General features: G+C 36.5%; 1 protein-coding gene across 1 annotated transcript; it reads left to right on the top strand.

Annotated features, from left to right (window-relative positions):
• The first annotated feature begins 519 nt into the window (after positions 1-519).
• On the top strand, positions 520-2,349 carry LOC149833208 (GDP-L-fucose synthase 1-like). The gene is made up of 2 exons (XM_090012746.1): positions 520-698; positions 1,178-2,349. Exons 1-2 carry the CDS (start codon positions 671-673, stop codon positions 2,119-2,121), a joined length of 972 nt encoding a protein of 323 aa, XP_089868872.1. The 5' UTR covers positions 520-670; the 3' UTR covers positions 2,122-2,349.
• The last annotated feature ends 13,447 nt before the right edge of the window (positions 2,350-15,796 follow it).

A 15,796-nucleotide genomic window follows, 5' to 3' on the forward strand; every position in this document is an offset into this window, starting at 1 on the left:
ATCAAATTTCAAGGTAAACAAAATATTGAATATTAATAAAATTTTTAATAAATTTAAGTATTATTTCAATAAAAAATATTAGTTTTTTATTGATTAAAAATAAAAAAAATTCGTGTCCTCGTGTCCTGTTTTTTCAAAAAATCTGGACTTGCACATCGGATTCGTGTCACGCGTCTTCGTGTCTACGTGTCTTTGTGACATGATTGCCAAGTGGATGTACGGCGGGGATGATGAGAATCAGATGTGCGACCTCAATTGTTGTCTGCCATTTGCGGTAAAGCATATGCCAGCAGAATCTGAGGCAGAGTCTGCTACCGACACACGCCGCACCTCCCTCGTTGATGCTTCTTAGCAGATTATAAATCTATAATAATCAAAAGCGACTCACATGGTATGCTGAGTGCGCGGTACGCTTATAGTCCTTGGGGTGCTTTGGCTTTGATTGCCTCCCGCAAACGTGCCCATCACTCTCCCCTCCCTCTTTCTCTTTGTTCGGTGACAGATCTGCGATCCCAAGGATTTTAAGCTCGAGAAGAAGAAGAATCCTCCGATAATAAATGTAGGGCGGTTCTTTTCTGCTCGATCCACTTCCACCGGGATCGAATCGTCATAAGAGGGGGTTGAGGGTAGCAGAAGACAGACCCTGTCTCTGCAATCGAGTGGTGAAATAATGGGTAGTGGTAGTGTTGATGATGGTGGTAAGACCCCCCTCTCTCTCTCTCTAGAAAAATCACACTTTGTTTTAAGAAACCCACGATTTTCCCCTTGTTTTGGGATTTTGTTGATGATCCAACGATAGAAAAGGTCTGTTTGGTACTTGGGTGTTCTTCATTTTCGATGCTACGATAGTTAGATGCTCTCTCTCTCTCTCTCTCTCTCTCTCTGTTTTGATCTGATGGGTTTTTTCAAATTGAAGTTACGTCAATCTCTAATATATATATATATATATGTGTGTGTGTGTGTGTGTGTGCTTGGAGAGGGGAAAGACCCAAAAATATGAATCTGTTGAATGCGACTTTCAATTTCTGCTTATCTGGAGAGGAAAAGCAATATCTTTTTCATTAAACCGAAATTATGCTTTAGTTTATACCAAATTGGAGCATCTGTGGCTTTATGTTGTAATGAACTATGCAGCTTGAAATTGGGCTGCTCTGATATAAGCTTGTTTTTGTTCCAGTTTCGTTCTTGGATGATAAATCTGCCAAGGTTTTTGTTGCGGGTCACCGGGGTTTAGTGGGCTCGGCTGTTGTGAGGAAACTGCTTGAGTTGGGCTTTCAGAATCTAGTCCTTAGGACCCACAAAGAGTTGGATCTAACCAGGCAATCTGACGTCGAGAGATTTTTCTTTGAGGAGAAGCCCAAGTACGTGATCTTGTCGGCTGCGAAAGTAGGAGGCATCCACGCTAATAACACTTATCCTGCTGATTTCATAGGCATCAATTTGCAGATACAAACCAATGTGATTGATGCAGCTTACAAGAGTGGTGTGAAGAAACTTCTGTTCTTGGGTTCTTCATGCATTTACCCCAAGTTTGCTCTGCAACCGATAACAGAAGATGCATTGCTCACTGGTCCGCTTGAGCCGACCAATGAATGGTATGCGATTGCGAAGATCTCTGGCATAATGATGTGTCAAGCATTCCGCATACAGTACAATTGGGATGCAATATCTGGTATGCCCACCAATCTGTATGGTCCAAATGATAATTTTCACCCCGAGAATTCACATGTTCTACCTGCTCTGATGCGTCGATTTCATGAAGCCAAGGTCAATGGTGCAAAGGAAGTTGTTGTTTGGGGAACTGGTTCACCCCTTCGTGAATTCCTTCATGTTGATGATTTGGCTGATGCAGTTGTGTTCCTTATGGATAAGTATAGCGGGCTAGGTCACTTGAATGTGGGAAGTGGAAAGGAGGTGACCATTAAAGAACTTGCAGAGCTTGTGAAGGAAGTTGTTGGATTTGAAGGAGAGCTTGTGTGGGACACTACAAAGCCAGATGGGACTCCACGAAAACTGATGGATAGTTCAAAATTGGCTGGCCTGGGATGGGTTCCAAAAATTTCTCTGAGGGATGGACTTGTCGACACATACAAGTGGTATTCACAGAAGCTACAAGAATAATGCCTTCTGTTATGTTGACTGAAACCTGGGACATATTATGAGTTCTCAGGCTTGAATAATATGTCCAATATTAAGAACAGTTATTGCTGTTTTCTGTTTAATTTTCCTTTTTTTTTATTTTCGATGAACGCTGTTTTCTGTTTAATTACTGCTGCTTTTTTTTGCTTGTTCATGTAACAGGCATTTTTTGCCAGTATGTATACGTTCAAATCTGAATGCATTTTGTCATTCCGTGAGCATGAGAGTTATTGATTTTCCTCGTGAACTTTCTACCATGACATGCTAAAGATGATTTGCAGTATAAAGGAAACTTCATCACTTAAAACTGATTCAAGTTTTGAAAGTTATTAGGAATGTAAATGGTGATTCCAAGGATCCAGAGATCTCAAGGTGAATAGGATGGAAGGCCACGCGTCGATGCTTGCACCTATTGTCCTTTCCTGTTTTAGTGGTTGATCTCTCTTTCTCTAATCACAATGATTGGCTCCAAGAAATAAGGTCCAGAACATGATATGACATCTTGAAAAGGTCAAACATATGACAATAAAGTTTATATTCAATAATTTTAGGACAATCAAGTTCATTATCTCCCACTAGCTTATTCTCTTCACTGTTGTCTCATTTGTGCTTTTTTCAAAGTCTGTTCTTATTTGACCATTTGGCAGCCTGATGTACTGCAGTAGTAGATGTTGATATTTTGTCTAGTCATTATTGATGCAGATTATATTCGAGCAAAAGACATCTTTAGCTATGGAAGCAATCCTGTTTCATTCTGGAAAAAACCATATGCATCTGATTAGCTAAACTATGTCAGAATTGTTCATTTTTTATGAAAGGATTAGTGTTAAGTGCTGGTTAGGAGCAAGGCATTGGAGTAGTTGGAAATTGAGAGCAGCTGAGGAGGGTTTTTTTGGTAAGAAGACAACAACAACAACAACTACGCCTTCATCCCAAAACAATTGGGGTCGGCGATATGAACCAAAAAAGAAAATCATTCTGGGTCTTCCACATGAATCCATCTCCTCCAATCATTTCTATCCAATGCCATGTCCTCGGTGAGGTTCAAAGCATTCATATCCTTTCATATCATCTCCATCCATGTCTTCCTAGGCCTACCCCAACCTCTTTTAACTAATATATTTCCCATTTCTCCATCTTTCTAACTGGAGCATCATTAGGCCTTCGCCGAATATGTCCAAACCACCGTAAACGATTCTCTCTCATCTTATTTTCAATGGGTGCAACGCCTACCTTCTTACGTATCTCCTCGTTTCGAATCTTATCTTTTATTGTATTTTCACACATCCATCTAAGCATACGCATCTCAGCTACACTCATTCTTTGAATATGATGTTTCTTGGCAGCCCAACATTCCATACCGTATAGTAAAGTGGGCCTAATAGTCATCCTATAAAACTTTTTCTTCAACCGCAATGGCATTCTACGATCGCACAACACTCCAGTTGCACTTTTCCATTTCATCCACCCAACCTTTGTCCTATGATTTACATCTCCATCAATTTCTCCATACTTTTGAATGATATATCCCAAATATTTGAAACAATCATCCACCGGTATTTCTTGCTTACCAAGCTTCACTACACTCTCATCACTACTTCGTTGCTTACTAAACCGACATTCCATATATTTTGTCTTACTCTTACTCAACTTAAAACCTCTTGCTTTCAATGTCTATCTTCATAATTTTAACTTAGCATTAACCCCAGCTCTAGACTCATCAATCAAAACAATATCATCAGCAATACAACACATTTTCTTGAATTGATCTCGTAAGCTCATCCATCACTGTAGCAAATAGGAACGGGTTTAAAGCATATCCTTGATGTAACCCAACCGTTATAGGAAAATTGGTTGTCACCCCTCCAAAAGTGTGGACATTGGTTACTACTCCTACATACATATCTTTAATTATACTAATGTACTTGGGAGAAACACCTTTCTTCATCATTGTCCACCAGAGAACGTCCCTAGGTACTCTATCGTATGTCTTCTCCAAATCAATAAAAACCATATGTAAATCTTTGTTCCTCTCTCTATATCTCTTAATAAGTTGTCTAAGAAGATGTATAGCTTCCATAGTTGATCTTCCAGGCATAAAACCAAATTGATTCTCCGATATCATGACAACCTTCCTAACCTAGAGTCAATCACCCTCTCCCAAAGTTTCACCACGCTAGTTTGTGCAATCTTGTATATCATCCTTATTTTTTGGTAAGAAGGAATCCACAAATTCATGGAGTGGTGGTATTTGTGGGTTCTACATTTTTGGATGAGCTTCTTACATCTAATCGCTATTGTCAAAGCCTCCTTCCCAAACAGAACCCTAGGAGACCTCTTCCTTTCCTTTTTTATCATTATTGTGTTTGCTTTGTTGTGAAGGATCTTGAAGGCTAAATAAACTACTTACTCTTTGTAATACAACTTGCAACTTGCATCCATATGAAATTTCTGCAGATTGTTGTAGCATGTTTTCATGCTTATGGTGGTTATATATGGCTTGCAATTGGGCATATATGTCAGATCTTGGTTGACGTGATACTGTATCTGTTCACCATCCTTTTTGTTAATAGCAAAAACACCTTTGCTTTTTTCATGTGTGGCAGCTTGGCAGTTGGCCTCTCTTGGGCTATATTCTTATCACTGTTTCACTAGTCACTACCTCTATTACCTATTACATTAATTGCAGAAAATTGCATTGACATGTGATCATTGACATGAAGGCTCAAATTGAAGAGATCTTTTATGTTTTGGGTTTCCTGAATGTTCTGTGAATTCTGTTCCTGATTTCTGTTTAGGTCATACTTGGCCTGATTATTGTTGAGATTCTGAATTCTGTGAAAGTTGTCTTTTTTGTTCATAAAATATTACAGATGGATGTTTCTCTGATCTTCCCCTAGTGACATGGGAATATTGTGATACTCTGGCCATTAGCTCCCTAGTTGATGTCATTCCCCTCTACAGCTGGCACTGGGTGATGACTAATGAATAAGGGGCATCCATCAAAGTTTCAGGGTGTAGTACGGGGCTGGAACTGTAGTTTTCATATCAAGAAACTTCTATGGAGGTAGTTCCGAGCTAACTGATGACCTTGGAAAATTGTGCTAGTCATCTGTTAAATTGACCAAGCCATCCAGGTTTATACTGTGAATGCAAAATTAGGCAGTAACATGGAAATTATGCACTAAAATTGCAGGAATATGACTGCTGAGCAGTTCTCCGACATTAGATTCTAAGGTCTTTGAGCCCGGTTGTGATTTAACTGTGCACAGCAACGATTGGTATGAAAATTTGTCCTAGTGCTGTGATTTTCCAACCCTTGTTTGCTGAGGTATTTGAGGTCCAATCAATCTGAACGGAACTGCTTTGGGAGCATCTTTGGATGCTCACTTGCACCCTTAGATGCACAAGTCAGACGATGCCAAGAAACAATTAAAGATCATACAACATCCTGATGAAGATAACACTCTCACACACTGACGCTAATTCATTACTAAGTCTTTGGTTGTGGTAGAATCTGCATCATATCAGTTCTTTCAGAACTTAAAAAGTTAAAATGATTGTCTGGACTGTTGTTCAATGCAAAAGTGATTAAAGGCTGAGGAAAGGTCGTTATTGTTAATCATGAACTTCTTGTTTTTTATACAAACTGAATGTAAACAACTTTATTAAAACATTGATTTGGAACACCCGCACTTTGCTGACTATGCCTGAACTGGTTCGAGTTAGATTGTCATTTCTTGTTGCCATATTGCTAAAACATAAACTCTGAATGGGATACTTCTACCTAAAAACTTTGCGTAAAAACCATTGGCCTATTAACTTCTCTGTAAGTAGATTAATTCGACAATTGAAGATCTTTTCAAGGAGGAGGAATCCAATACCATTCCTTGCTTGCTTAGAGAATATTTTTGTTCCTTGGATAGTTGACGTTCCAGCGCTCTCCGAAAGTACCAGTTATTTTAAGCAGTTTGTTCTAAAGTTTTGTGAACTTCAGGTCAAGTTCAGAGACATGGTCAGCTTATCTGATTTATCAGTATTATGGAGACAAGAATCAACTGACCAGCTTGATATTGAATGGAAAAGTTGTCTGCTGCGTGCATGTGGAGTTTCTTTAGTGATGCTCAATCACTTCTGAAGCCAAACAAGAATTGTTCTAAGATTAATATGTAGATTTTTTCCATTATTCTTGCGTTCTTTTGTTAAAAACCATGTAGGCCCCTATGTCAACCTTGAAAAGAGTTCTATGATCGCTCAGGATGCCAAAATGCAGCGATCCGCTACACTTGAGTAGGGGTGTCAATGAGTCAGGTTTGACCTGTACCCGACCCGTACCAAACCCTATAGGGTCAGGGTTTGGTGATAAACAAGAAGGTCCGATTACAATCCAGGTCGGACTCAAAGGATCTGATTAATAAGCTCGTTTTTTATAAGCTCACATGAAGGAAGATAATTAATGAAAAATTGCAATCACAGGCAATATATATATGTGTGTGTGTCACTTATTGTCTTCAGAACGTACACAATATAATATCATGAAGGAAGATAATTAATGAAAAATGATAACAAGAGAAACTGATGTCATAGACATCCACACAAATGATAAAGCTCTGAAATTGAAATCAGACTTTACAGGTCTTCAATAAAAGGAAGTATATGATAGTAAATTTATGAATATAACACAAATCTAGTCCGACTTTTTGCAAAGTTGCATAATAGGAATTCAAATGCCTCAAGCTGGGATTTTTTCTGCAAGTTGACAAATATTTTTTGGCACAGTCAAGGACCTTGGAGCAAAGCGAAAAGTGTAGGTGGAAAATACATGGAGAATGAAAACATATCGGAAGCCGCCATAGTCTATCCGGATGATACTTGAGTAGATGCGGGTGTTGGCCGTTCTCCTCAGCCTATCAACGCCCATGATGAGCCCAGACTGTCAGGTCGAAAGGTGAGCAGGACCCTTGAACCCAAACGAGAGAGAGCTTCTTTGTTGCACTCATCAAGCAACCATGCCTCTCTATTTATAGTGGGAGGAGAGTGGGGGTTACATGCATGGCATTCATGCATGTGAACACTTCACATGCTCATATTGAATGTGAACCATTCACATTCACGTAACCCCCTCCACTTATGCATACCAATAAGTGTGCCCTGTGTCAAACCAGGTCAGTCACACTTGAACCTGATCCAAAATGTCCAATATTCTCCTACTTGACCCATTAACACAAAAAGACATATAATCGAGGTTTTTTATCGTTATATCAATTCGATTTTCATGTGTGTTCACATGCTATTATGTTTTATAAGAATGAATCATATGAGTCATGGAGATGAACACCTCTATATGAGATGTTATATTTTCATGCACTATAATATTATTCACTTTCAGTGTTTTAGCATGTTAAGATTACATTTATGAATAGGTTGGTCTCTAACTCATTCTATTGGTCCTTTAATATTGTTATTCTACTATTCTCTACCCAAATAAGAGATACTTTATACAGAATCAACAATGCACAAAACCATAGAGAATCGATTTAGTTTCATAAATGTGATCGCATATAACCATAATATATTGTCATACATCAGAAGGAATGAAATAGACTCATCCCTATTACATGTTGAAAGTATAATCCCGGTGCTAGCTCTTTAGTAAGGGGATCTATAGTCATTTCCTTCGTACCGATTATATAAAAACACACTAAATGATTCTCAGACCTTTCATTAACAATAAAGTATTTTAACTTCATGTGTCAACATGTGGTAGAGTTCTTGTTGTTATTCAAGAATGACACAATACCTTCATTATCACAAAAGATCTTCAGTGGTCGCTCAATAGAATCCACAATCCCAAGACCTATAATGAAGTTTCTTATCCAAATGGCCTGAGATGAGGTCTTGTATAAAACAATAAATTCCACCTCAATAGTATGAGTTGCAGTTGTAGACTCTTTCCCACTTCTCCATGATATGACACCACTTGTCAGTAGAAAGATGTATCCAACAATAGACTTTCTATTATCGATACATCCTCTTAAACCTGCATCAGAGTATCGAATAACCTCTAGGTAGTCAACTTTTCTATAGGTCAACATATAGTCCTTCGTTCAATGCAAATAATGCATGACCTTCTTCGCTACCTTCTGGTGTAAGTTTTATGAAATAGATTTTTAAAAAGATATTTTTATATAAAAAAAATAATGTGAAAGCCCGACACCAAATAAATAAAAAACGGCTCGCACGAGTGGTGGAGTCCGGGTCGATCTCAGAGAACGAGAAAAATACTTTGTATTCCACAAAAAAACTAAACTACTCTTTATTGTCTTAAAAAAAATAAAAGAATTAATTAAATAAATAAACTAAGAGTGCGGCCCTCTATAGAGGGCTTAAACAAATAAAAATAATAATAAGTGCCTTATTACAAACCCAATTTAATTGAATCAAATAGAATAAAACCTAAGCTAAAAAGAAAAGAAAAGGTCTTTAGTGCTTTGGGCTTTTAGTCCCTTGCTTGATAGTTCTTGTATCTTCAATTGATTATTGTAAAGGGTACTCTTGAGGGGCTTGAGGGCCTTTTGAAGGGACCTCAGAAGGCTCTCAAGGGGATTGTTTTGGGGCTCACCACACAATCAACCGCTTCCCTGCAAAACACAAACGCAAAACAAGAACAAAACAATGAAAAACTAGACAAAAATTCAATGTTAATTTGAGAAAAAATCATAAAAACAAGAATATAACTATGAAGAACAAACTAACTCAACATGTAACAAACTTGAACAAACTAAACACTAAATGACAAAATAGCAAAACTAACTAACAATCAATCAAGAAACTAATCCATGTAACAAACTAATGACTAACTAATTCTTGAAACACACTAAAACCGTGGATCTAATTGGAATATGCAATAAAACAAACCACTAATTCTCATTCAAGAAACATGGACTTAAAAAGCACAACTAATTTTAATAAGCTAATGAAATCTAATTAAATATAAAATGACTAAGCTAATTTTAATTAACAACAAATGTGACTATAAACAGGCTGTGTAATCTATACAACAACAACAACTATGCCTTCATCCCAAAACAATTGGGGTCGGCGATATGAACCAAAAAAGAAAATCATTCTGGGTCTTCCACATGAATCCTTCTCCTCCAATCATTTCTATCGAATGCAATGTCCTCGGTGAGGTTCAAAGCATTCATATCCTTTCCTATCACCTCCATCCATGTCTTCCTAGGCCTACCCTGACCTCTTTTAACTAATATATTTTCCCATTTCTCCATCCTTCTAAATGGAGCATCATTAGGCCTTCGCCGAATATGTCCAAACCACTGTAAACGATTCTCTCTCATCTTATTTTCAATGGGTGCAATGCCTACCTTCTTACGTATCTCCTCGTTCCGAATCTTATCTTTTATTATATTTCCACACATCCATCTCAGCATATGCATCTCAGCTACACTCATTTTTTGAATATGATGTCTCTTGGCAGCCCAACATTCTATACCATATAGTAAAGCGGGCCTAATAGTCATCCTATAAAACTTTCCCTTCAACCGCAATGGCATTATACGATCGCACAACACTCCAGTTGCACTTTTCCATTTCATCCAGCCAACCTTTAACCTATGATTTACATCTCCATCAATTTCTCCATACTTTTGAATGATAGATCCCAAATATTTGAAACAATCATCCACCGGTATTTCTTGCTCACCAAGCTTCACTACACTCCCATCACTACTTTGTTGCTTACTAAATCAACATTCCATGTATTCTGTCTTACTCTTACTCAACTTAAAACCTCTTGCTTCCAATGTTTGTCTCCATAATTCTAACTTAGCATTAACCCCAACTCTAGACTCATCAATCAAAACAATATCATCAATAAACAACATACACCACGGCACATTTTCTTGAATTGGTCTCGTAAGCTCATCCATCACCATAGCAAATAGGAAAGGGCTTAAAGCAGATCCTTGATGTAACCCAACCGTTATAGGAAAATTGGTTGTCACCCCTCCACAATTGCGGACATTGGTTACTACTCCTTCATACATATCTTTAATTATACTAATGTACTTGAGAGAAACACCTTTCTTCATCATTGTCCACCAGAGAACGTCCCTAGGTACTCTATCGTATGCCTTCTCCAAATCAATAAAAACCATATGCAAATCTTTGTTCCTCTCTCTATTTCTCTCAATAAGTTGTCTAAGAAGATGTATAGCTTCCATAGTTGATCTTCCAGGCATAAAACTAAATTGATTCTCCAATATCATGACAACCTTCCTCAACCTAGACTCAATCACCCTCTCCCAAAGTTGCATAGCATGACTAATGAGTTTTATACCACGATAGTTTGTGCAATCTTGTATATCACCCTTATTCTTATATAAAGGCACCAAAATACTCTTCCTCCACTCATTAGGCATCTTATTTGTCCGCCAAATCTTGTTAAAAAGATTTGTCAACCATTCTAAACCTTTCTCTCCCAAGCATTTCCAAGCCTCGATAGGAATACCATCTGGGCCAACCGCCCTTCTTGATTTCATTTTCTTCAAAGCCTCTGCAATTTCTTTCTTTTGAATCTTGCACATGAAGTCACGATTCATCTCACGAAAAGGAATGAAGAAGTCTCCCAAATCCTGAGCATGACTTTCATTAAATAGCTTATCAAAATAATCTTTCTATCTCTCCTTAATCTCCTCATCTTTGACTAAAACCCTTTGTGTTTCATCTTTGATACATCTAACCATACCCAGATCCCTCGATTTTCTATCTCTCATCTTTGCAAGCCTATAAATATCCTTCTCGCCCTCTTTGGTATCCAACTTGTCATAAGCCTCCTTATATACCTTATCCCTCGCGTTCCGAACTACTTTTTTAGCTTCTTTGTTATCATATACTACTCCGCTTGTGTATAACTGTTTAGTTATGCACTGCCGGTCCCAAGCCTGGATAAAGGGGGAGGGTTGTGATAGGCTTGTGACAGCCAGCATAAAAACTTAGTCATACCCTATGAATATGAACCAATATGAGGTTGTGTAATCTATATAAAAATTTTAATTCTGAATTAACCTAAGACTAACAATTATATTGCTAACTTAACTACTAGAAATAATGGACTAACTACGTTATCTAAAGTAACTATTGGACCATGAATTAAAATAAACAAGACTTGGTAGTTGTGAATCACGCAAGGCAAGAAAATCGAATTTCACTTAAAATTAAAACTAATTACATGAATCAATTAAAGACTAACTAACTAATGCAAACTGTTGATGTGCTGTAAAAAAAATTAAACACCAGAAAAAAAACGGAAATCATGTCCTATTAGTAGATCGGCTGATAGTCGACTCTATAAAAAAAATGGTAATGGCTAAAGCTTGAAACCACTAATTCTGATCTAATGACTTAAATGTAAAATCTGGAATACAACCAATTACTAACTGATCAGAGAAGACTAACATTAAATCTACGTTATTCAGCTAAAAAAATTTATAACGCTAACCTAGTTTTTTTTGTTATCGATTTTTTTATAATCTAATGATTAATCTAACTAACTAAAAAAAACTAATCTAATATTTAATAAAAGCTTAATGGAATGTATTGAACAATAATTGACTAACTTAGAATTAAATTTAAACAAAAAAATATGATCTACTTGATGCCATCTAAAAAGATTAAGAAAAACTATACACGAAACTAAATCGGCTAATAGTAAAAAAAAACTATTTAAGTAATTTAGGAAATACAGAATATTAAAAACATGATGTGGACTAACTATAGCCTAGATCTAACCTAAACTGCATTGAAAATCACTAACACGCCAGAAAATGTATGCTAAACCTAACAATTTGAATAAAATATTATTATCCTATGCGCAAACCATGAAAATCGACTAAACTAAACTATTTTATATTTTTTCTTTTTTATATTTTCAGATACTGAATCTAAAACTAATCTAATCTAAATATGATGAATATGCAATGATAAAAAAACTACATGCAATGATATGCAAAAACGTAAATCTACGAAACTACAGAGAAAATGGAGGAGAAGAAGCAAACCGTACGATCCGCTTCTAATGAAAGGGTTGAGAGAAGAAGGTGGTCTTTCTCGTTGTAATCGAACAAACTTTGCTCTCTCTCCGATAGAGGGGATGAGAAGAACCAACGACGATGAGGTTTAGAAGAAGGAGTGAAAAGCATAAGAAGCAAGAAAAAGGAGGTAGGCAACCAGTACATCGAACAAGGAGAAGAAAGGAAGAATTGGAGGCAGAGAAGAGAGAGAGAGGGGCATAGGCTACAAAGGGAAAAAACATGTGCTTTGGCTAAAAAAATACTATTTATACTAAGAAAATTAGGTTTACACATTTTTTTAGAAAACTCTAATTTATTTTCAAAAATTTCAAAACAGTGCTTCTGAAAAAATGTGTTTCACAAAAATACCTTTCCTAAACCAAATAAAATATGACTTAAACACTTCTAAGTTAATTAGAAAACTAATTAAAAAGTCTTAAACAAAATTAAACATTGAAAAACATAGAAAAGTATTTAAAACATGCGATTTTTCTTTTATTTTTAATTTAAATGCAGTTTCTCAAAAATACCGATAAGACTGGGTTTTTAACACAATTTTTCAATAGATCATGCATAAAATTGAATGAATAAAATACAAAATATATGCATGATCACCTTCCAGTGCTTAATGCCTGGATTAGACTGATATCTACCAAGTGTTCTCACAATAAATGCAATATCTGATTGTGTGCAGGTCTGCATGTATTGCAAACTCCCAACCGTCGAAGCATATAGTACAGTTGTCATATGAACATTTTCATTATCATTCTAAGGACAGTCCTTTATGCTCGATTTATCCCCTTTCACTATAGGTGTCGATCCAAGAAAATAATTCTCCATTACATATTTTTTAAGAACCTTAGGGATATAGGATTTCTGAGAGAGGCCAAGGACACCCTTAGTTCTATCACGACATATCTCAATTTCAAGGACACGTGGCCTCACCTTTGTTTTTTATATCAAAATGAGAGGAAAGAAAATCATTTGTCTCATGTAGCATACTCAAATCATTAGTTGCAAGAAGAATATCATCAACATATAAAACCAAAATTATAAACTTACCCCCACCAGCCTTAGGGTATATACACTAATCAACAATGTTTTTAGTAAATCGAAAGTTCAAAATCACCTAATTGAACTTTTTATACCATTGATGGAAGGTTTGTTTATGTCTATAGATTGATTTCTTTAATTTACAAACTAAATTATTCGAGACATCTACACTGAAACCAAAAGGTTGTTGCATATATACCTCTTCTTCCAGATCCCTATTCAGAAAAATTATTTTTACATCCATTTAATGTAGCTCTAAATCAAAATGAGCTACGAGAGCCATGATTATTCTCAACGATTCCTTAGTGGAGATAGGAGAAAAAATCTTATCATACTCAATGCCCTCCATATGTATAAAATCTTTTACAATGAGCCTAGCCTTATACCTCTCTACTCGCCATTTGGAGTATGTCTTGGTCTTAAACCCACTTACAACCAACAGGTCTTACTCCATCAGATCGAGATACAAGATCTCACACTTGGTTTTTAACCATAGAGTCAAGCTCTTCTTTCATGACATTGATCCAATGTATCAATCTTTCACTTTCAATGGCTTCTGTAAAGGTTGAGGAATCATCATCAATGTCTATGAAATCATTAAACTCTTGTAAACATACCACATAGTTTTGATGGATAGCAGATTTTTTGGTCCTCGTAGACCTCCAAACAGGTATTACAGGTGGTTCAAAATGAACCTTTGTATCCTATTATTATTGTATATCCATATCAACAACTTGTTCTACTTATGATTGATGTTCATTGATCAGATTTTTTCTAGCATCATTCAAAGGGACAATGATTAGAAAAAATGGGTTTTTTTTCTTCGCTGGTATGAAAATTGAATCCTGCAGTTCCTTAAATTCAAATCTTGCTTTATTTGTTTTCAATATCTATAGTGTATGAGATGAACAATAAAACTTAAAACCCTTTGATCTTTCTGAATAATCAATTAAAAATCCATTAGTCCTCCTAAGATCAAGAACTTTTATATGTGGGTTATACAACTTAGCTTCAAGTGGGCATCCCTATATGCGTTTATATGACAAGAAAGATTTTTTACCAGTCCATAGCTCATAGAGAGTTTTTTAAACAACCTTCATAGGAACCTTGTTTAATATGTGTATTATTGTCCCAAGAGCTTTACCACATAAAGTCAATGAAAAGTTTGAGTGATTCAACATTGGTCGAACCATTTTTTTAAGCATACAGTTTCTCCTTTCAGCTACACCATTATGGTAAGCTCTACCAAACTGTAATGAAAAAAGGCGGAAGCACCAATAAAGCATGAGCACTCTTTAAGAGTGACCACAAGAGCCAAGAACACAAACACTAAAGGTGTACACATAAAACTTACAAAAGTAGAAAATGACTTAAAGTCATAAGTTGAATATTATTGAAGAAAGAAAGAGAAGGGTGAAAACCCCATACTATTACAAGTGAGAGCCTCCTCTATTTATAGAAGAGGGGAGCTAAAAAGGAGACCATAAAGGGGGGCTCCCTTCTAGTCGTTGGGAGCCCCAACGGTCATAAATATGATCGTTGGGGCCCCAACGACTAGATGGGTGGGGCCCCTTATGGTCCTACAAAAAGAAAAATAAGAAATAAAAAAGAAAAAGAAAAAAAGGAAAAAAGAAAGAAAAAGGAAAAAATACATGGTAAATTACCAAAACACCCCTATCAGGTTTTTGGTTGTACAGAAAAAGAAAATAAATTATGTATATATACATATATGTATATATATACTTATATATATACGAATGTATATATATAAGTATATGTATATATATATATATATATATTAATATATACATAATTTAACACGCCCCCTCAAACTTTACGGGGAGAAGACCAAAAGTTTGCTAAGAAGAAACATAAAACGTGGAGTTGGGAGCGCCTTGGTGAAGAAGTCAGCCAGTTGATATTCTGAAGTAACATATGGCAATGTGATGGTTCCTTTGAGATATTTGTCTCGAACATAATGGCAATCCATTTCGATATGCTTGGTCCGCTCATGAAAAGTATGATTGCTTGCAATGTATATCACACTTTTGTTATCACAGCAGAGCTTGGTGGGAGTGGAAATGAGGACGCCCATGTCACCATGGAGACTTCAGAGCCATACGATTTCCATAGTTGTCATTGCCATGGCCCGATATTCAGCTTCAGTGGATGATAGTGAGACCTTCTGTTGCTTCTTGCATCTCCACGAAATGAGAGTTTCACCCCAAAAATGCAAAGATCCGTAATTGAGATACGATCATTGGGATTTCCTCCCCAGTCAGCATCAGTAAAAGCAGTTAACTCAAGAGATGAGGAAGAGGATAAGAAGAGTCCCTTGGAGATGGTATTTTTGATGTATCGCACAATTCTCATTACAGCCGCCATATGAACCGAAGTAGGTGCATGCTGAAACTGGCTTGCTGCATGAACCGCATGAGCTATATCTGGACATGTGATGGATAGATAGGTGAGGGATCTAATTAATTGACGGAAGGGGGTTGGATCCTCAAGAA

Source organism: Nuphar pumila, chromosome 7 (assembly GCF_984573655.1).
Source record: "Nuphar pumila chromosome 7, dmNupPumi1.hap1.1, whole genome shotgun sequence".
NCBI classification, from domain to species: Eukaryota; Viridiplantae; Streptophyta; class Magnoliopsida; order Nymphaeales; family Nymphaeaceae; genus Nuphar; species Nuphar pumila.